The sequence below is a fragment of the Bombus affinis genome, chromosome 4 (genome assembly GCF_024516045.1).
Source record: "Bombus affinis isolate iyBomAffi1 chromosome 4, iyBomAffi1.2, whole genome shotgun sequence".
Taxonomy (NCBI): domain Eukaryota; kingdom Metazoa; phylum Arthropoda; class Insecta; order Hymenoptera; family Apidae; genus Bombus; species Bombus affinis.
The window spans coordinates 818,503-842,899 of NC_066347.1; the positions used below are offsets into that span (position 1 = coordinate 818,503).

General features: G+C 34.2%; 2 protein-coding genes across 4 annotated transcripts in view; both read left to right on the forward strand.

Moving 5' to 3' along the window:
- Positions 1 to 147: 147 nt before the first annotated feature.
- On the forward strand, positions 148 to 3,692 carry LOC126915467 (protein prenyltransferase alpha subunit repeat-containing protein 1). Its single transcript, XM_050720183.1, has 2 exons — positions 148 to 343; positions 1,338 to 3,692. Exons 1-2 carry the CDS (start codon positions 267 to 269, stop codon positions 2,560 to 2,562), a joined length of 1,302 nt encoding a protein of 433 aa, XP_050576140.1. The 5' UTR covers positions 148 to 266; the 3' UTR covers positions 2,563 to 3,692.
- A 151-nt stretch (positions 3,693 to 3,843) lies between these two features.
- The window catches only part of LOC126915460 (GRAM domain-containing protein 2A-like), a 76,299-nt gene continuing 55,745 nt past the window's right edge, over positions 3,844 to 24,397 (forward strand). Inside the window, exons 1-4 of one of the 3 annotated variants that reach the window (XM_050720173.1) lie at positions 3,844 to 4,634; positions 11,081 to 11,275; positions 12,812 to 13,073; positions 15,919 to 16,122. In XM_050720173.1, the coding sequence (XP_050576130.1) occupies positions 4,550 to 4,634; positions 11,081 to 11,275; positions 12,812 to 13,073; positions 15,919 to 16,122 (746 nt within the window). In that variant the 5' untranslated portion in view covers positions 3,844 to 4,549. Of the gene's footprint in view, positions 4,635 to 11,080; positions 11,276 to 12,811; positions 13,074 to 15,767; positions 15,845 to 15,918; positions 16,123 to 24,397 lie in introns of those variants that run through there. The other 2 variants (XM_050720174.1, XM_050720175.1) reach the window with 2 other exon arrangements.

Genomic DNA, 24,397 nt, shown 5'->3' on the forward strand with positions numbered 1-24,397 from the left:
TTGTTTTCTTAGAAAGAGAAATATATGTAGATTTAATATTTTCTTAGCACAATTCAGAGGTAATAATTTCGCGCCATTTGATTTCGAACATTCGAGACTTGCAGTAAACTTCAAACAGTATCGCAGTATATCCCCACACTTCCGCAGAAAAACGCTACATCGTGCCTGCATTGAAAGGTGCAGTGAGAGAAACAGAAGGGTTAATTGTGTATCGGTTTATACCTGATTTCCCGAGACATGTAACGAATAATAGTGACAAGGTTACAATGCAAGACGATATTTTCCCAGCTGCAGAGAAAATCCTTTCCGACATCGAAAATGTGGTGAAGAAGAATCCGTCACTGTGAGTGTTTTCTTAGATACATTACGAGGGCGGAGTCTTTAAAAATATCTATGAAATGTACCACTAAATCCTTAGATTTTGGTCTCTTAACGTGTTTATCGTATAGACGGTGCAACGTTTCACATAGCGTGTTTTAATTTTGATAAAATTATATCGTAACATCATCGTTGTACATTTTAATCGGATATAAGCATATACGACGCTTTGTAAAAGGTTTGCATAGTAAATACAGTATTAGCAATGTTGGTATCTGATATTTACGATAGGAAACTGGCGCCATCGCGATTATTAAATCTTAATACTTACTATTGAACATGCTTTCTCTCTCTCTCTCTCTTTCTACTGTATAAAAGTGCATTATATATATATATATTATAACATGTATGTATATTGCAAGTATTATAACTGTATGCATCACGGATACCACATACCAATAACCAATAATGATAATATATATCAAACTAAATTCAGATATGTTAAAAATATAATTTTATAACATACACATACGTACATCTAAAAGGTGGTACTATTCCTACATTATCCTATAACTATTCTTTATGTTGTTATGTAATTCATAACATTTCTTCTCAGATATAATTTAAACATTTTTTAAATGTATTGCTATACCTGTATTTATTTATATTGAATACTATTTAACACTGATAAGCTCTTTGAATTTTTATGTTCTAACGTATCTTTTATTTTAATAAGCATATAGTGCTGTAATGCTTCAAAAAAAATTGTAGTATAAAAATTAAACTAGAAAAAAACCTACTCTTCGTATAATTTGCTCAAACTTAAAAAATTCCTTAACAATAGAGAAACGCAATTGGGTCGAAAATGATCCGAAGGATATTGAAGGGTTAATAAAAATTTTTCAATTCGGTTATATAAATTTCTTTTCATTTTCATTTCTTAAGTTACTTTTTACAGCAGCAGTTGATAGAATGCGAGAATTCGCGTGAGTAAAGCGTTGACTCGTTTGAAATTTCAGGAAGAGTTTCGAAATAATTCCCGCGGAAGACAATGAGAACAAATCGCCTGTATTCCACCAGGAGGACTGTCTCGGGTTGGCGTCCTGGTGCGTGCAACCACTGTACTGCTACGCTTATCGTCGCCTCTTCGAACTTCGGCAAAATAAACACAGACGGGAGGAACCAAGCACAATAGCAAGATGGTTACTGGGCGCGTTGTTATTGAATCCAGACGTCACGACATTTTGGAATATGCGTCGGGAGTTAGTAAGGAGCCACAAGTTGGAAGCACCCGAGGAATTCTTCTTCTCACGATTGGTGCTTTATCATAAGCCGAAATGTTTCGAGGCGTTTGCCTATCGGCGGTGGTTATTGTCGTACATATTAAACAGTAAGGATGGACATTACGATCCGGAATCGGTGGAATCGCCCTTCTGTAGGGAACTGGATATAGCGACTACGTGCGCGGATAGATACGCGAGCAACTATCATGCCTGGAGTCACAGGCGTCATGTAATGACTCTTCGTGAATCGTGTGGATTCGCTTATCCGACTCTAGAGACAGAATGGAAGAATTCGCTGGCATGGTGTCAACGACACGTATCGGATTATAGCGGGCTTTCCTATCGACAGTTCCTGCTGAATAAGTACATGTTCGAATTAAAGGAACTGCCGAGGGAACCGTTTATAAAGTGCCCGGATGTCGGGGAGCAATGGAAAGAGGAACTCTTCGCTTACGTTAAATCGAACATCAGTGATACAGAGGACATGCATCAATTGCAGAGGTTATTCGGTAGAACGAACGCGGAATTCAGAGCGACTACTCCTTCGTCGAGAACGAAACAACATCAAACAGCGTATTTCCGTTCTTTGTCATATTGGCTGGAAGAATGTCGCGCGAATGACAGTGCTATTTGCATGTATAACGATCACGAGGCTCTCTGGTGTCATCGTAGATTCCTCGCGTATCTTCTCCTGCGTTTTATGGCGACGAATCATTTCTGTCGCGGAGATGAACACAATGTCGACGGTCAATCCGATGACAAATCGGTTGAAAGAAAAAATGTTCAAAAATTACTAGCGGACAACGATGTGATGTTGTGTCACGATTTTCTCGTGCAAGCATTCCGCGCGTACACCAACAAGATCGCTGATCTCGCCACCAAACGGGATCAACACGAGAAGATGTTGGTTGAGAGGTTCTTTAAATTTCTTCAGAGCATCGGGTTCGAAATCAGATCGTGATTTCGTTGAGTCGAGGTTGTACTTTGGCATGGCAAATAACATATGCGCAATAATCGATATGCATTGATATGCCATTGTAAAAATAACGCAATAACTCTCTTATTCCGTATTCCACGCAAACGTAATTCCTAGCCGTATACTTTATTCATGAATTGTATCTCAATAATGCTCTCTCGTCTGATCTGTTTGCGCGGCGAATTCTGTGCGCGTAGATCAGTGCTGTCCACGAGAGGGGCCCCTTATGTGACTTTGTCCCCCTTTGCGTGTCGTCATATTATAAGAGGAAAAGAAAAAGGGGAAGAGATCAAATATTATTTCTTTCTCTTTCTAACTCTCTCTGAAAACGAACGGATATAGGCGAGAAACTCATATTGGTAGCGTGTATGCGTAGCATATGCGACAGAGTGGGAGAATTCTTCTCTACATCCTAGAGTCGAAGTTGAACAGCACTGTCACATAAATAAATGATATAGAATCGTTTACGGTAACGCAAGATCTAATGTACAATGTAGATGAAAATGGAATGAGTATCGATACTTATTTTTGAGACATTTACCGCGTATTATTTAAGGATATTTTCAATAACCGAGCACGATATATCGTATCGTGACGAATTAACGGAGAAAAAGAAGAAATCAGAAGTTGGGCGATGTTTGATTTTCTAAACGTTGTCCGACATTTGAGAGAGTATGTACCCTATGGTTGTGTGGTAAATAAGAAAAAAAGTGTCTTTTGAGGCTATAGGGAAGTATTATCACGGGATAAATGTGTATAGTCGAACGTTGATAAAGTATAATATGAAAAAAAGAAGAAAAAAGATGTTAGTTTTGTAATCATGTGTTTTTAGTCACCTTGTAGAATAACAGAGGCCCGGTAACGCAGGCCGTTTACGTCGTCAGGCCAATTGTTTTGACGCCACTAGTACATATGCGACATTGGCCACGTTGTCCTCCTTTGGCACGACAACCTAACCAAAAATAAACCTTTCGACTTTTGACTGAATTTCTCGTTAGTCTACCGGGAACGGTCGTTAAACGCGTGCGATCGCCAGATTTCTTGTCCACCAAGTCCTATAACTTCCGTTTCATTGTTACATGTTAATAAAGTTCAGTGAACCCTGTCGACAACAATTCTTATCTTTTCATGCACCGTCCACCGATGCAGCTCCGCCTTTGGTACATGTACATATGTATCACGTATAGGTTTTCTCATAAAACGGACTTGGCCCTAATGCGACGTTCCATTTGTCTTGACCTTAATCTTTCAATACCCTTCAACTCTCGCAATTAACGTTCACACGTGTAAGAGAGAACAGAGAATGCAAAATCCGCGGGAAATTGCACGTCTTCAATAGTATGATTACAAACGTTATTTACGTCGATGCACGTGAAGTCGATCTAAGAAGATACCATGCATTTATCCTTTTATGTAATTGTACTGCATTTATGAAAACATGCTACAATTAATGATTAAGAACATCACTATTAAATGCTGTGGGATATAGTAAGAATACCTATAAATATCGTTGTTTTAGTTCTTTCAAGACAGTTTCGTGTCTTCCAATGTACAATAATGCCATCCTACGTATTTATATACGACATTAACCGACATATGATGATTCTAGTTAGTAAGCAGTCAACAACACATTCGTCATTCAAACGATTAGTCGGTAAGTTTTGATGAGTTGTATGCAATACATTGATATACGTTCAAGGAATCAAAAGAAATTCGTATATTATATTAGACATATCATTGTCAATGGATTACCTTTAATATATTGTCGAAACTTGCACGTGACTATTGTCTATTACGTCCATTGGTCGATGAGTTCGATTGTGCCACGAGGTACGACGAGTCGGTCGATAGGTATCCTCAGAAATTCCACTCGAGGAGGTAACGTGACAAGGTGTGCAGTGGCGGGTCGGACGAGTTGTTTTCTCTTCGCTCATTTATCCAAAATCGAATCCATATATCGAAAGGTGAATCGATGACGTCTGATGCCGGATCCACGTTTCAAAATAACCTCAATGATTTCTCCAAACAGAACCAGATGGAAATCGCTCAAAACAAAGGTAAGCCGAACTTCTTTCGTTGCTTATTACATTATCTACAATAACTTTATAATAACCAACGATCGTTTAGTCAATAATTAGTTTTTAGAAATTTTTTATAAAATAATTCATTTTAATACTTTTATTGTATAAGACGTTATAGGTTACAAACGTCGTAGTATTTTCTTGGTTTGTTGGTATTCATGGATAAGTAATTACTATTTTATATCGATGTTCTATACCGCGCGAGTATTTATAGCTTGCGTTACAAGCGTACCTAGTTGGAAGATTTGAACGTTGGCGGAAAGCTCGATTTTTCAATTTGGTGAATTTAATTATTTTTTAGATATTTAAGTATATCGTGTTTGATTATTTTGATTGAAACTATTGTTTTTTGCATTTTGAAATTTTAGATATATTCGCGAGGATATTGTCGCAATACACCATACGGAATTTCTTACGTAAAAGGCTAGTAATATTGTGAAAGCAGGTAGTAAGTGTTCTTTGTTACAATAAAAGTGGGCGAATCTTATCTTTCTGTTGATTACACACAATCTTTAGCTATTAAATTATCACAACGTTTAACGTATGTCGTATACATCTTAATGCAATATAACATACTTATTAACTAAAATACTAAGCTACTTTTTGTTAAATTATACTTTTCATTATTACAAAGTGCACTTCATTCTTAATGAAATATTCGCATGAAATCAATTTTTATTAATAATACTATCATAGTTAGAATTTGATACATTCGTATGAAAAGTTAGGAATAAATTAATGATATTGATACTAACAAAATAATTTTTTACATGACACAGAAATTTGTTAATAAAATAATATCATAATTGGAATTTGATATATTCATAACTTCATTCACCAGAAATCAATAATAAAATTTAACGAAAAATGATTATGTGAAGATAAAAACTAATAACATAGTCACATAAAACTGAAATTCACTCAAAAATAATATTGGAATTCGATGTATTCATTGTAGAAGTCAGCAATAAAGATAAAGAATTATTAAACTTTGACCTATTATCGAATTAACCACATATAAATTCGCTCCTTCCCGCTTGATCCTTTATTCGTAAACTTGGCATACATAAGAGAGTTTAGAACGACTCCACTTAGCATGTAGTAATAGTTAGGATGTAAATTTTATTAAACAGCAATTCACGCGAGGTAGAAGTTCGCCGCGTTTTGATAAACCGACGAAAATCCCTTAAGAGAATTAATGCATTATTAGGCAAGAGACCTGCATAGCGTTCGTAAAAAATATTCTATTTAAAACGTGTACGCAAAACAATAAAGCAGCTTTTCAACGGATTTCTATAATTTTTTCTTGGATTATAAATCCCTATTCTTAATCTAGGAGTTAGAACCATGACGATGAGTCTCGCGTCTTCATTCGTGTACATTCTTTTAAGCGAAGACAACGACTTAGATAACTAAGAGAAATTTTTCCTCTTGGTTTTAGATATTTGTTCGTTTATTGAAATAAATAATTGTAATTATTATGTGGATGCTTACACTTTTGTAGACATCCAATAATATCTCATGTATTTTTGCATTTTCTAATTTCATTCTATATTCTATAAATGCATAAATATGCACAGTTCAGTTAGTTCATCTTTACTTTTAATATCATAATTAATTTAAAATAGAAAGAAATGGAAGAGTTGAAGAAATAGATTGTAAAATTAAAATATAAAAATATGATAAAATATGATAGAATTTATACGAAACTATTAATATTTTGCATTAATAGTATTAATACTATTAGAAATTCTAATTGCATTTGTAGCAACGTTAACGTAGTAACTCGATTAATCCCATAAGACAATCTTTTTTTTTAATGTTCCCGTTAGAAAATTAAAATTTAAGCGAAGACAACGACTTAGGTAACTAAGAGAAATTTTTCCTCTTGATAAAAAATTCAACGGTTTTAGATATTTGTTCGTTTATTGAAATAAATAATTGTAATTATTATGTGGATGCTTACACTTTTGTAGACATCCAATAATATCTCATGTATTTTTGCATTTTCTAATTTCATTCTATATTCTATAAATGCATAAATATGCACAGTTCAGTTAGTTCATCTTTACTTTTAATATCATAATTACTTTAAAATAGAAAGAAATGGAAGAGTTGAAGAAATAGATTGTAAAATTAAAATATAAAAATATGATAAAATATGGTAGAATTTATACGAAACTATTAATATTTTGCATTAATAGTATTAATACTATTAGAAATTCTAATTGCATTTGTAGCAACGTTAACGTAGTAACTCGATTAATCCCATAAGACAATCTTTTTTTTTAATGTTCCCGTTAGAAAATTAAAATTTAAGCGAAGACAACGACTTAGGTAACTAAGAGAAATTTTTCCTCTTGATAAAAAATTCAACGGTTTTAGATATTTGTTCGTTTATTGAAATAAATAATTGTAATTATTATGTGGATGCTTACACTTTTGTAGACATCCAATAATATCTCATGTATTTTTGCATTTTCTAATTTCATTCTATATTCTATAAATGCATAAATATGCACAGTTCAGTTAGTTCATCTTTACTTTTAATATCATAATTACTTTAAAATAGAAAGAAATGGAAGAGTTGAAGAAATAGATTGTAAAATTAAAATATAAAAATATGATAAAATATGGTAGAATTTATACGAAACTATTAATATTTTGCATTAATAGTATTAATACTATTAGAAATTCTAATTGCATTTGTAGCAACGTTAACGTAGTAACTCGATTAATCCCATAAGACAATCTTTTTTTTTTTAATGTTCCCGTTAGAAAATTAAAATTCTATTATCTACAGGCATTACACACCGTAAATCATAACGGGTTAAAAATAATTTCCTAACTATTGTATACGATCGTAACATTATCTTGTTATCGTTTTACAAACATGTTACAATTAGAGATATTGTCTCGAAGATATCGTTGACATCGTGCATATATGCATATAATATGACCAGAGGATAGATGTTCGACATATAGTATCTACCATTATTGTTAGACGAACTTTAACTCCACGGTGATTACCATCCATGCAACTAGCACATTGCAAACAGGAACTATTCGTTTACCTTACGTATTAAGGTTCGCTGATGGGCGAGACATCAATTTTTCCATAGAGAAAATACCTATGTAGATACCTTTAATTACGTTTAATATAATTTTTTTTAATGTTATAATTACTTATAATAACACGAAATCGATAAACATACAGCGATATGTATTTAAATTTTTCTCAGATACCAAAAATCTTTTGTAGTAAACATAGCATTTATTTAAACACCAAGTATTTAAAATTAGAAAAATATGAAAGTGTGCAATATAATTTGTTAGATTTATATTTAATGTTAGTTTTGTAGCTGGAAATATAATAATTATGTTTGTTTTTTATATTTGAGGAGGACCCTTTTCCTACATATATATATAGAGAGAGAGAGAGAGATAAATATTATGATATTATATGTGACTTATCACACTTGTCCTCTGTAGTATTCAAAAAACCAAATATTTATAAGAGACCCCGTTATATTTTGACTCTGACGGTAGTAGCATTCGCGAGTCGTCGCATAAATCTATTTTAACGTTTCGTTCCCCGACAGAGCGACTGATTCCATATAAATGTGACAATTTTCAATGCAATGCAGACTGACCTTCTATTTTAAGATCGGTTTAATCTGTCGTTGGCATGCTCGCCGTAAACAGAGTGCACATTTCTTCATGCAATGCGTCTCATTACAAGTGTCGCGACTTACATATGTATGTATGTATTATGCCCTGTCGCTTAGATAAACGCATACTTCATTTGCGTAGTTTAGAAAAGCGTGTTATGTCAATTATTATGAAACGCACGATGAAGTCTGTATATAGATTTATCCTGCTAGTCATAAGTACTAGAATATTGTATTATGTCTATTCATTAGGCACTTGAAATGCACATACATTGCTCGTAAGCATCCGAACATTTTAGCCAATTTGTGGCGACAATAACTTTACGTAAGAGTTAAAGAACATAAAGAAACTCAAATACTTCAACAATTATAATAGAAAGTGAAAAAAATGCTGGATAGGTTTTCTCGAAGGAAAGCTGTGCTATTTGTTACAGATTCGCTGTTTGCCATTACTTTTATTTCCTAGTTGTTTTATTAAAAATCTGTTATTTTAGTTATATATTAGATACCGATACGTGTTTTACAGAACCCGAAGCTTCCTCGATTCGGTATATTTCTACCTCCTTTAGTTAAAATATACTAATGTAAAAATATATGTAATATTTTTTCACTTTTCAAAATATGTTAAAATATTTGGAAGTTTCTATGTTTTTTTACACGTTAATTAAAGATATATAGCGTATAAAAATGTACAGTCTATATATTACTATATATTTATATTTTATAACTGAATATTTTAAACTGAATGAAGAAAAACAAAGGTGGCACAAAAATTGCGTATATAATAAAACTTCAATTTTCTCTAATTTAAAATATTATAATTATATTAATATTATAATTCTAATTCTCTAATTAAAAGGAACAGAACAAATGTCCTAGTGCTTATGGCTGGCATCGTCTATCTCTGTTTCGATTCGATTAAAAATAATTTCGCGTAGAATCTGTCCTGCTTGTCGAGAAATATGCAGCTTTGAACTCGCGACTTTCTCTGTGAGGAACGGACGTGCATATATGTGCTCACTTAATACTAATTGAGATCGAATTAACGAGCACGCGAATAAAATGGAACTTGAACGTGCTATCGGTCGACCACCGACGATATTATATTGTAGTTATCATGGTACTCTTCGATCCGCTAACTCTTGTTTTCTTTGCTGTACGTATTTTTTCATTATCGGACTACGTCAACTCGCGGTCTGTTGTGTTCTAAACCTTGCTGCGTTCTTTTCATCATTTTCCGGCCAATCGTATTTTTCTAACTTGAAGAGGTTTCCAGTATAAATAAGAAACATATTAGCTTAAAGTTGACAGTTACTATATTTTAGCTTTACTTTATATTGGCTCTAATAGCTAAATCGGCTAACTTGGCTCTAAAAATAAATTCTTATTTACAATATCCAATACTGTATTCAATTTTCTATTAAGAAAATTATTTGTTATTTTTTCGACGATTACATCGTTTGTTATTTGAATTCTTTAATCGGATATATAAATGGCTTAAAATTTTCCTAAAGTGCTATATACGAATAGAGAAAATTTTACAGGTTATTCATATCTTTGTAATTTCGATAAGAACAATTCCCTTAAAACTATTTCTCTACGATTATCGCGTAATTCCTTAAAATCTTCTAAGAAAGCGGAAAGAAAGTTTCCGTTAGAACGATTAGTAATCTATTCCAAATCGTGGAAGTTTTATGTGATTACATTACTATGGAATTCCCAGATGTGTGCAATTCCGGAAATAATTGTGAATCAAGGAAGATACACGAATTCATACGTGTCGCAAATATGTTCGGGGAAATACGGCAATCCCGGGAAGGATGCGCGGCTTATTGCCAAAAAGCGTGATTGTCCTTGTACCTAAGTGAGGCATTCGAGTTTTTAGTTGTTAGTCAGAGGCTTACAAAGTCGTTTTTCATACGTTGTTATATAATTTCAGTATCTTCGATGAGCAAAAGATTCGTGATTTTTAATACGACTCATGCTATATTTATGATATAAGTAAAATCAGTATAAAATTAACAACAAAAGGATTCGTATCTTTTTCGACTTAGGGAGATGTGCATCTGTGTAGAGATCCATAAAATAATTTCGAACTCTTAAAAAATAATATGTACTTTCTAAATTTTGTATATGTCTATCCTATTTCTTTAATGATCTTCTTTTGTTTTTAATTTTATTTTGTGATACTCATGATTTTATCCTCCAAAGTCACTTTTTTTAAATCTTCGAGTCCATCGATTTTCTCTTGAATAAGGCTGTATATTTTTTTTATAAATTAATCGATGCACTTTTTATTGTTTATGGGAAGGTATTGAGATACTTGTATCTGGAAACATTAGATTAGATTCGAAGATATTTTAGCTTTTTATAGATACGATAAAGATTTTATAGATATAAAGATATCTTATCTTATTTTGTAAAATTAATTGTATGAAAGACAATAAAAATATAAATATGGGTTTTAGGTCTTTCTTTGTTTTTCATATGATAAGTTTCGTAAAATTAGAGTTGATAACTTTTGTGTAATACTTCTTTGCAAATAATATATGATATTGATATAAATATTAAGATAAAAAGTGAATCTATTAGTTTATAAAGAAATATACAATTACAGAAACATACAAATACATCCTAAAAAATGGCAAAATAATCCTATATGTTTATTTATACACATTTTTGTTAAAAAAAAATTTTATTTTATTTTATTTCATTTCTCAAAGTCTCTTTAACATAAGCTTTTTCCTTTAGATGCTTCTTCCAAAATACTTTGGCCACGAAAGACGTTAATACAGACGAGCGTTAATCCTCTCATTTCGTCGTATTCGACTTCTGGACGATTTCTTTACGAAATTCGTGCACCGTCTTTGTATATTATATTTCGTGTTTCACTGCATCGATCATCAAGGTTATTTTTTATGGCTCTGGGAATCGATCAGATACGAGGTAAGCCTGAATATGCACGAACGGTTGGATGGCGTTGATTTGATTACAGAAGCATGTCTGTAATACGCTCACGTAACTTATGAGAAACCGAAGATATAGTACACTAATGCTAAGGTTGACGTGATGCAATAGGGTTTTAAACGAATTAAAGCAGTGTCGCCAAGAATAGGCAAGAAACGCGTGTTTGCTAATATCACCACACCTGTTTCTTAAACATCATTTGCTTCTCAGCTCATTCGGTGGACCTTTCGTTTCGCATAACTCGATCGCGATTTTACACTTTGTCGTTCATCGATATATTTAGTTGATTTTATCGTCTATTAGTGTTTCGGTGAAAAGGAACGTATGTACCTGATAACGATGTCAACACGAGGATTCTCAGGTGAAAAATCTTACTTGTCCGAACATTATGTTCATGAAAGGAATAAAAGTAAGAGTGTTGTGACGTGTCATCTGTATTTATAAATGTCCATCACATGTAGTTGAATGTCGCTTAGAGCTTGGACTATGGACTACATTTTGCATCTTTATCGTTTCCACTTTCGACGGTAGTTGAATTTGTTTTTAACGTTGAAGTTGGGCAATTCCGAGTCTTCCGTTGTTCGAGCAACAAATAATTATTTTTGAAGAGTGTTTCTGTGTATTTTTCGCATAATATCGGTTATTTTAACACGTGCTTCCGATAACCGTAATTTCGATAATAAGGTTTTGGTTAGATAGTACTAACGAAATAACTTTTAATAAAATGAAAATGTGTTTCAAAAGTAAATTCTGTCATTCAAGCGTAAAAATATTATGACTATAGAAATTTTCTTTCCGAAGTAATCCTTCATATGTTAATGTTTTTGTCGAACACATGTTTTGTTTTCAAATAAGGTTATGGTATGTATAAAATGTCTTATCTTTAATTGTAAAAATACATATTCGATAGGAACGTAAGAATTCATAGAAGAATATATAATTATTATAGCATTCATAGTATTATATATAGCATATATTGCAGTGTATATGTTATTCACAGTATTTATTCCTTTGTATGAAGCAACTCATTCAAATTAACCATCTTTAAATTACATTATACACATCATGTGCATTCAATTTCACATACTTCATAGAAATTGAAATGAATATCATCCATAGTTATGTCGAGAATTGTGAAATTAACATAAAACTAACCTAGTAACCTAAAGACTTCTACTCAGTTTGTTATTCGCCTTATTAAATCGATGAACATATGGAACAGCATATCTTTAGCTTTTTATTTATTTACTTTTTAATTTATTTATGTATGTATCCATTTTATTTATATTTTCGTGTTTTCCTTTATATTTTTAATTTGCTTTATACACTTGCATTTATCTTTCATTTGTTTATTTACATTTTCACATTTATCTCACACTTAATCAACATAATCGTGATATGTTTGATTTAAGACAAACTCTCAGAATATAAGAAAATATAATTTAATTCTTCTATGAATGCAAATTTGATTTCTTTTTTAGCGTTTAAATAAATATCTCAAGGAAATTTTTTCAGACAGCGAACTAGCAACGTTTCGGCGAAGTACATCCCTCAGATTGGCAAAATCATCAAACCCAAGTACCGTCAATAGCAATCAATCGTACGTGTCGTCGAACGATGGAAAATCATCGGTGTCCATGACATGGACCCCAGATAAAGGAGATACCATACCAGTTCGGCCCGCCAGGCACTCCGCACCTGCGATCGACGCACCTGCGCCGGAATATCTCGCCAGAAATCTTCTGCAGCTTGGCTGTCCCGCCGTGTCAATGCCCACGTAAGTCTCTCTGATCTATCGTGTGTGCACTAGTAACGGTTCAGTGGATCCCTCCGGATACATTCGTGGCAGAGATAGCGATTTCCGCAAACGCAATCGTCTCCGCGTTCTCTATCTCTCGTCTGGGGATAGGAATACTGCGCATTTTGTTGCGAGAGGCTGACCATCGAGTGGTGCATAGGGTGTGTTACTTTAGATATAGGAGGATATAGGACCTCCCGACCAGTGAATTTTGTGCAGATAGAGTTGAATATGAATAGGTTAGCGGTATAATAAGTGGAAATAACATAGTGAGATCATAAATTAAGGCGTTAAACAGCGACAGTCGTTGATGTGTCGGTATTTAGGGCTGTATGTATCGTGTAGAGGTCCTCTGAATTTTAGGCTACCAAAGTATTTCATTAAATTTGGATCGGTTACAGTGTTTGATCAAGATTATTATATTATAACGTCGTTGCTTCTTGTTCAGTAACAATCGTTATGCAAATAAAGTTTAATACAAGATATTAAAGATTGGGACAAATATTTTTTGCACCAGGAATCTGAGTTGACGTCGTACGGACCTGAACCAGGCTCAATGTCCTTGCATTTTCCAAAATGTTTCAAACTACTTGTTTTGACACCCAAAACATGTTAACTAATTGCTGATTAATTTTAAAATTACATATTCTTTTTAATTATCATTCGTTATTTCTACATATGGTCATTTTTGTTCTTTGTATTCTACAAATCGTTCATATAGAATCTCGAATTCGCATCTTGGATTTCATCGTCGAATATATTTCGTTTTATTGAATGAAAAGTTTCTAGCTCATCGACGATACAAATATTTTATACAGATTGAAAATTCAGGATCACCGTCATAATACAATTTCGATCCAATTTGTAGACAACCCTGCAACAGAATTAAAAATTTTCATTCACGCTGGACCCACGATTCTTCCGTTACGCTCCTGTCAGTCATCGCGATGCACACCGGTAGTTGCTTAATGAGGAAATTATTTTTATTTCATCAATCCATGAGGCAATTAAACGTCCACCGTAAACTCGTATCAACCTAAGACTGTGCACGTGTATCGCTCTGTTTCACTCGCGCTATTGCGGTCATCGCGCAATAAAGAGAGACGGAAATAGATTGGGCTAGTCCGGGAAACAACATTCGCGATCAGCTGACCGATACCGCGATCCCTCTATCGGCCGTTCTTCCGAGATAGCGGTGTGTGCAACGATGCGATCCCATCGTTTCAGTTAGATCGCATACATTCCCACGTGTACACACGTTTACAAATCAACTCGTCTATATAGCTATACAACCAGCAGCGTGGTGTTCGGTCAATAGCTGGCAGGACTGGCGCAGACGCGCCGAAACAGCTGAGTGTGCGTTCACGTACATCCAATGGTGCTGTACCATTGGCGTACATCCGCGAAAGCCTCGTCTAGTAGCGAGGAGTCGCACGAGCGCGGACTGCAGCACGTTCGGCACACCGCATTGCTGTATTTTCACCGCAAACTTTTGTTGGTATCACGTAGTCCACGTTGTATACTCTTGCACTTTGATCGAGAACCAACTAAACGAGTTTTGCCTATTTTCAAAATACTCGAATTGTGTCGAGATGAAGGAAGTTGGTGCATCGTGTTAGAAGAGGGATTCTTCGAAAGGCGGTTCGAATCTGTCGGTGGTTAGTCTCCGAATACAAGAGGAAAACAACAGTAGGAAGAGGATTTGCAAGAGAAGAAGTATTTATATGTCATCCGATAAAAGTTTCATTAATCTGCCGAGCAGCTTCTCAGAGAAAAATGATGCTGCAACCGTATTGATGTTCGAACGTCTCCACGAAAAGTTGTCAAGGTCTTCGTTGTTATGTAGCACGAAGACCGGAAGGAGTGGATAGGAAGTCTGGAGTAATTGAAGCGACTATTCGTGAGTCGTGCGAGAAGACCTAATTTTAAGTCAGTTTTTGTATGTGACTGTGTAGCCGTGTAACGTGGGACAGTGGCGCCCCTCTACTGGACTGCTAGCTACGATAACACTCATCGCAGGTGTGACTTTTTTAAACTCGTTTCTCGTGTCATCCATTAAGTCCTGTGTCCCGTAACGGTATTTTGGCCAACTATGTATTTCTAGACGTCGCGAAAGTTACTAAATCACAGACTCATTTTTATATTCGTCGATTATGACTCTATTAAATAGAATCGATTTTTTACGTTACAAATAGAAAGAAACTTTCTTTCTTTTTACCTTGTGCCCTATTATCTTGAAATTTACGCCACTTAGAAAAACAACGAGCCTTAGTGCGCGTCGTCTCTGTAAGGTTAAACATGTCATCGTTGACGTATGTGGATCATTTCCTTCCCGTTGTTGCATCTAATATAAGCTCTTATTATTCTATTTCCTGTCTATTTTGGTGTATTTTAAACTGCAATATTTATTCTATTTTCGATCTCAAAGCAACGAAACATTAGATTGTTATACGTTACTTCCACAAATTTCAAACAAGAACTTTCTAAAAATCGTTAAAGATGAAATTTGCCAGATCCAATAATAATCTTATACTAATTCCCTCGGAGCAACTTAATAAATATTAAAAATCGCAATAACCATGCGAGAAGTCACGATTATCGACTGTCGAATTAAATTAATTTATCGATGAGTTGGATTCTCTGTAATCAAATCCGTTGTTTACGACCAGTGTCGTATAAATTTCAGATATGCAGTGGTCGTTGGATAAAAAAAGAGCATTTCTGACAAGGAATTCGGAGGGAGACCGACAGTATATTAATTAACGATATTTAAGATAATGATCATAGTCCGATTTAATATTTCGAAGGTATTATCTTTTTTCAGACCTCGTGGAGGAGTAGGATCTGAGCCTCCGCAGAGTAGCGACAGCGATGAACATTCGACGACGCATACCCAACAGCAACAACTACAGCAACAGCATAGTCATGGGCATGGGTTTGGACAAGGACAGGTGGATATCTACAACTTGCCCAAAGTCCAGGTGTCGGGACCATCGAACATTGATGAATCCTCTTCCGTCGTCAATGGGTAAGTCTGACGTTATCCTTTTTCATTTATTTCTGACGATGATCGTTTAACGTTTATGATCATCAGCATATTGGAAGTCTGATGCATTGTAATAACGTAATTTTCCTAGAAGACTGCGGATGTTTATGCATTTATGAAAAATTTGAATGTGCCAGAATGAATATTATATGGAAAGATATAGCAAATATTCAAATATTTAGAATAATATTTAGAAAAAAAGTTCTATTTAGATTTCCTTTCCTTAGTTGTTGTGTCTAGAAAAACACGAATTCATATTTCTATCCGTGAAGAAATTTGGAAGTGAATTTACTCTTGGAGGACTCTTAAACACTCTTAAACTAGTATTATTAGCGAAATTTTACAAGTCTTAGAAAGTACTAATATACATATTTTCTTATGTAACAGATATAAGTTTGGTAACAAAACGAATGAAATGTCACAAATAAATTGTACAAATTTCAAGTTATTTGATTATCCTTTCCTAATGAATTATCGTGCAACAGGACCCAGAAACTATATTACAAATAACGTTTAAAATAAATATTTTTATTTATTGTATAAAACGTATGATAAAAATGCAGGGCATAATTCATCTAGATAAATATAACCCTTTGCAGTTGAAAAAAGGAACACGTCTCTATAGTTTACTTACTCTAGAAACATACAAAATTTGCATTGCAAAGCCAACCTAGTATGTTGTCTCAAACTTTCTACTGCATAGTTCATCACTCATTTGACTTTCCTTGCAAATGAACCCAATATTCTGGCCTCGGATTCGCACGTATAGTTTTACATAAGACTGTTAGTATATTCTCTTAATACATATATCGATCGTCAATGCATCATATTTAGTACACCAGCTTGGAAATTAACACTGACTGCTTTCAAGCTACACAGCCTATCCGCGATGTTACTCGTTTTCTTGAAACTTTTCCACAAGTCTGATCGTGGATTATAAACGAATTTATTTGCACTCTGTCTGTAAATGTTATATTTTGAAAAATATTTCGCTTTACGCATATATTTAATGTTTCGCAATATTCTGAGATCAATCGTCTTTAAAATACTTTGAGTAATGAAATCACTGATACACTTCAAATAAAAAAACACCAATTTAAACTTACAATGATGCATTAAAAATACTGTTCTCCGAACGTTCTTAAGATCAGCTCGTAACAGCTTTTCACGATAATACCTGTACTTGACTAGCAATCCACGTAAGAGAAAGAAACATGTGTTCTACGTTAAAATTAGTCGTTACATACGTATCGTACAGGTTTTGATTAAATCTGTATATAATTCGATAGGATGTTGATAACGTCGAATATAGACAGGAAAAGGTGCATCGTGGTTTCGATATGTTCTATCACGTGGTTCGTTGACGTTGGATCGATTTGTTCCGCATTGCAAAGCGATAATATTTTTAGCAAGCCCACCTGATATCGCGACATAAATAATTTTTTCGATAAGGAAAACGCGAGAATTCCTCTCTGGCTTCGTCCGGTTACGTAACTTGCCGAGTTCCATCGAAGTGTTTGCGTTTCTCGTGGAATGATTTATTTCCAAGCAGTTAAGAAACGAGCAAATAATTGCGATAAAATATGCATGCAGCGAACCATAGCATCAATTTCCACGAAAATTTGACTGCTCTAGGTAGATAGCTCGCGCGTTATGGAAATTTCCCAGAACCGGATGTGCCTTGACGTGGTATAGTAGAAATGGGATTAACTTTGGCATTTTTAGGGAATTATACAGTAGACTCTTGGTTATCAGAACACGGACTAATAGAACGAAAGATGTTATCGCAACACTGTTTAATGGAAAACTTGGAGATGGTCCCTTGTAAAGAGAATGCAAACGACGAACGCTTATCCCCCTGCACTCCGAATTTTATTTCAATTTCGTTGCCAGCAGCTCTCAACGTTTTTAAGTGTTTTACTTGAAATTTACTTTAATTGAAAAATAAGACAATTTAAATAAATAGAGGAAGAAACAAATTCACTTAAATACCAGTTTTATTCACACTATTGTTGTATTTTGTAATTTTTAAGTGTATGATATATCTTAAAACAATTTCCAGGATGCAATCCTGGTTTTCTTTCGCACATTTCACAAAAAAAGGTGAAACTGAAAGAATGTCGAGTGGAACTCGACAAAGGAGCTCCTGAGATAAAAACTGATGTCACACTCGACATAGAAGTGCAAAGGGTTAATAGGCACTTCTCCAGTTACTATTTCTTCATTCGTCCTTTCCTTGCAATCTAATAAAGTTTAAGGAAATTGAAACATTTATTACTATAATTGCAGTTTTCTGAACTCTTGTGTCTGCTGTTCCAATACATTTTTTTATCTTGATAAAACAACAAGTTACTTTGTTTAAATCTTCAAATGATATTTCACTGTATGGTGCTTGATGTATTAAACAACGTTGAAAGCAGAATAATCCTATACGTTACCATTAAAACCGTGTAATCCTCGTTTCCTACATTCCTCGTATAACACACAGTTTACCATTACAAATTAAAATCATTCCCAATCAATATGACCTTGCTACGTCTAAAACGGGGTTTCTTCCATCCAATCCAGTTTAAATCGGAGAAAAATCACTTTCCTTTTGCGTTTCTCCGCCAGATTTAGACACGATCAATTATTACACGTGTACATACACTTCCGTTCGTAAGTAATTGGGACACTGGGTTCATGCGAAATGTTACGATGGATCTGAAGTATCAAGGAAGCGAGTTGGAATTTTACACTCACGCAAAGTTGCAATTCAATGTACTATGCGGTAAGGAAAGATTTATTAAGGCTACTTTGTAAAAACTACGTATAAATTCTATTAAAACTTATTCCCGCGGCTTCGCGCGAAAAGGAGAAATAATACAGTGGCGGGCCTTTTTTTAAAACGGTACTTGCGCGTAAACCGTTACACGTCGATGAACGGATTTTCCATTAGTAAATAAGCCGCAAGGATTGGTCACTTATTTTTAGATCAACTTTTATACAACCAAGGTTGTGGCATCCATCGATCTAAAAATATACTCTTCTGGAAATTCCTTTTTATTCGACTTATCGATTGCCCGTAAGGTAGTTCGAACGATTGCTTATGAATCATTTAACGTCACTCGTCTTCTAATCGTGAAAATATACATGAAACGCTGATTAAAAGCGATTGCCGGACCTCGAGGTTCTACCACGCTTTCCGAATCCCTGAAATATTTTCACGTTGAAATCTTAAAAATCTCACATTCTTTTATGTAAGTATTCGTCGCCATCTACACAATGCAAAAATATCCCCTTGATCCCCTTTATCGTAAAACAAATACAACGGAGAGGGTAAACATTGCTCCGAGAAGGATATAACGTTTGTCTTTAGTATCTTTTATGATCTAATTAATCCTCTCATATCCACGGACGAGAAATCTTGTGACGCAGTTCCATTTACGCTACAAACGAAATATCTCGAACGTCTGTTTTGCGATATTTTCAATTGGACGTGGTTTCGGTTGAAGGAAAGATAAAAAAGATATTTTTGCAAATGCAACATATTCTATGGTCAGCATTGTCAAATCCTTTCGTTCCGCTGATTTTTGTTTGAAGCGATGGATAAGATACTGATCTTAAGCCTGGACGTCTTCAGGGACGAAGTTATTAAGGCCATAAGAAGGTAATTATCTTTTAATTTTTAGTTTTAATATTTATTTCAAATATGTTTGTAAATATCAAAAAAGTCAATGACTGAAAATCGCTGAAATTAAAAAAAGAAATTGGGATAACGCTTTTTATGTACGATAACTTGAAATTTCAAAAAGTTTTTATTCCATATAATATGTACATCTATAAAAATGATCTGTGACAAGTGTTCGAAAATTTTTGTATGTCTTTTTTTTTGTATGTAATTACGAACTAATGAGCGTTTCGTGGAAGGGGAAAAAATGAACAAAGTACGAGGGACGAGAAGCTATTCGAGACTCTTTTTCATGGCGTGACAGAGTGCGGAGAAAACCAACGAGAGACCGAGTAGATACAATATATTGTGTATACGACAGCGTTTTCAAAATTTTTTCGAGTTTCGTATTATAACAGTGAAATAATCTGCCTGCATTTAAGTAAAAAATACTTTTCATACGACAGGGACTCAGTAAGAGCCATTGAACGAAAACACGTTAAAAGTCATTAATGTAAAAGACATTAAAAGCAGCTTATATAACAAACGTCAAATAGTAATCAATATGTAGGATGTAAGTTATTTCCAAATGAAAATTTTTTATCAACGCAAGAATCACCTGAATCGATATACCAATTATAGAAATGAATTTTTAATTTGTGCTTAATTAAACTAACTTCGGCCGATCTAATCCGCTTATTCGAACTTCGATTTCTATTATATGAACGAACCTTGAACGATATTGACGCTCAAGGTGGAGGTAAATTAACCCCTTGCCATACTTTTACGAGTCTGACTCGTGATGAAAATTTTGAGCCAAACCCGAATATCACGAGTCAGGCTCGTAGTCCAATTTTCATGTTAAAATGTTAACATGAAAATATTATTATATTCTATAAAAATATTATTATAATAGTATAATAATATTATAATAGTATAAATTTTATAAATAATATAATATTTATAATATTATTATAATAGTATAAAAATATTATTATATTCTAGTAATTCATCTATATTTATATCTTTGAAAATATGATTTTGTAGTATTAATTTCTGTAACTTTGTATGATAATTTATAAAGCATTCGCCAAAATGCAACCTTGCTTTATGCCAAATTGAATGTGATGACAGTGTCCTCGCCCCTATCAGTTTTGGAGCATAGTTGTTTCTTTCAGTTGCTATTTGATTAGCTCATCGGCAAAAAATATCTTCAAAAAATCTAACGATTGTTTACCATTTGAGGATACTTGCGGCCCTGTAAATTTTTCACCGATTATGAGTTTCATTCTTGGTAGTGTTTTGCTAGATTCTTCACAAACTGTCCATTTTGAATTATTAGAATCACTTCCGAAAAGCGATCGATCCCAATGACCAAATGCAGGCATATTTCCCCATTATGAGAAAATTGCGCAAGGGCTAAAAAAAACTATTCTTTTTACATGTCTGACATGGCTCTATTTAATACATATATTATGAAAAAACAATTACATAATCAAGGAAAGCAATCATATGTGAATTATAGAGTAGATATAGCTGAGGCAATTTTAAAACATGTACAGCTAACTGATTATACAAAACGCGGGAAATCCGCAGAAAGTACAGCATCATTACGATTACAAGCACAATATTGGGGTCATTTCGCGAAGCATATTGATGGAACGCTTAAAAAGAAACAGCCAACTGGAATGTGTAAAGTTTGTTACAAACGGAAAAAACGAAGCGAAACGATCTGGGAGTGCACAAAATGTAAGGTAGCTTTGCATTTACCGGAATGTTTTATAAAGTACCATTCAGGATTATTAGTTTTTAGATTTGTCAGTATTTTTCAATAAAATAGTTATTTATGGCTTCGTATAATTAAATTGTTTATTTATATTTTGTTTTGCATTTTTAGGTCCGGTGATTATGACATAGTCAGAAAATTAATTTCAATTCAAATATTACTGCCCTGGATATGCTTCAAATTATTTGTATTCCGCTATTGATTAATTACAGCATTAATGCTTATACAAGATTTACCGTAATCATATGTACTAATTAAAATATTTTTTAAAAGCTTTTGGTTCAAATTCATTTGAACTCCATAAGAGCACGATCGCATCAATCTCACGGGCTCGGCTATCTCTCATTTAGCCGCACGATTTTATGTTTCAAGTTCCGACAGTCTGTCTCTGCCGCTTCGGCTTTTTCCCCGACCATTCGGGCGCAACCTTTCGAGCCCGGATTCTTCCCAGTTAAATGGTATGGCAAGGGGTTAAAGATTTCTAGTAAGCTTGGGCTTAGTATGTTTATTTTAACTGTTTGGTATAAACGGAAAAGTATGAAATGTGAGTAGCAGAGTTTAGAGGTTGACGGGAGCATGATGAGCCGTTTTTCTCTTCAAGCACCTGCTGCTTATGTCTACCTAGGGGGTGTGTCTTCGTCCAAAGTTTCCTGTGGAATAGGAATCTGTTTCTGTCCAATCCTGTGACTGTCCAATCCTGTGACTGTCCAACAGTCGTCGGCGTTCCGCATGTGGTGCGTCTTGTTCGTACCTGGTCGAGGAGGCGTAGCATATCGTCCAGTTGGCGACATCGTCTTTGGTCTATTGTCGAATTCTCATCGGGTGTCGAGGTTTCTGACACGTGGTTTACTGTTGAGGCGACCCATCGTGTGCACGCGTGCGTGAACTCCAATTGTCCGAACTGTTTGTTTCCCAATAAATGAAGATATTTCCAATAAATGGAATTTTATCGTTGTGTATTTTCATCTGTAATTATACGAATTTTATGAAAATCTGATATCCTTGTAATTTTGGAACAATTTATATTTTATAAACAGTAAATTGTCCGAAAACTACATTTCTACATATTAGATTAAAAAGAATTTGGGACGTAGTTACTTAGCAAATACTCGTATTATTAAACTAGTCTGAAGCCTTATAGAGAAAATATACAAGTGAAAACACCTGTCAAATATTTTATGATTTTAAGATAACTGATTCAAGATCTTGTCAATTTTTTTGCGGACATAATTCTAATTTAATATCTTCTAAAGAAATAAGTATTTAAGTAATATAATACAAAATTTTGTTATATCGGATATGTTCCGCCGTTCTCTTTCTCAGAACCGTTCGATAAACGTGTATGTCGTGAAAAACTGATTGCGTGTGGGACGAAATCAAATTTGTCTGACTCGAGCGAAATTTGTTAGCAGTTAATTTCATTCCGTGCAATAAGATTAATAGGGTAAATGCACAATTTAAATAATTTGAGGCATGTTTTCGCATTAATCTACACTTATCTATTCTTACTATTTATTATTGATTTCCTTTACACAACCAACACTTTTATTATTTTGAACGTTCTTTTTCGGTAAAAATTTTTTCCCACAATAACTTTATGTGAAAAAATTTACCATAGATTTTCTTCATCCAAGGCAATTTTTCACGATCAATCTCCTTATCGTCCTGAATATTTCTTCCCTGACAGCAGAAATCATTGTAGAAAAATTCATTAGAAATTCTTTTTATTTAAAGAGACGGAAAGAATTTATTAGACTTCCCATCAAAATTTGTCGAACAAATGTCGTAGCCCGTGATTATTTCCAAAAAGCATAAAACTATTCAGATATGTCTATCGAATATTTCGAATTCATGAGCAAGGAAGTTGGCAGAGATTCCGCAATTATATAAATCCTTAATCGTTACAAGCAGCGTATTCCTATTCCAAAAATACTGTGGGAATATTGGGCTGCGGGTAGATGTTCGCTCATTAAATATAAAATGAGATAACAAAAGGTCATTCAACGCGACTTGATTCTTTCAAATGCTATCTCTATATTTCTGCACGACTTTCAACCCACTATAGATTCGCACAGAACTCTCTAGTCTTTCAATTAGTCTGCATTCTTAAAGATATGATACATACAATACACATTCTTATCACGTTTAGTAAGATGTATACGTTGTTTCATTCGTATCGCTCTACGCTTACATTCTAGAAATAGCTTTTCATTCGTCGTTAGCATTTACCTTTCCCAGCTTAAACGTTCGCTCATAAAAACGTTCGCTATATAAAAGACAGCTTTATCAAATTCATCCTCTATAATCTCTATTTACAATAAATATATCGTACAAAAGTACAAAGGATAAAACATATAAAAAACAAGCAGATATATGTCGGGGATGAAAGGACATCGGGGCCTTTCTTTTGGAATTGTGGTAAGACCCCAATACTTTAGCCTAAACCTTGCATTATAGCGGTACTTGAATAGTGAAACTGAGAAGTAGTTGTTTATGATTTAACCCGATTATGTGTGCCCCAGAGTTAGGACAATGGGCTTGGGCTCAAAGTGACATAATGGGTCGCTGAACGTAGCCACGGTCAACGAGGTAGCAAGTGTGCTTTCTCCATGGTCCACGATTCACGTGTAACTCGTCCACAAGTGGAACTCCAATTCTTGACTCTAACTTTCTAACTCTTAACTAACTTCTTTAGTCCAAGTCGAACTGCCTTTATATACTCCTCTCCGTACCTCTCTGTACCCCTCGGGTCCGCTATATTTTTAAGGAGAGTTATGCAATTACTCCATACCTCTGTTAGATAAAAATGTCCATCCCGTGAC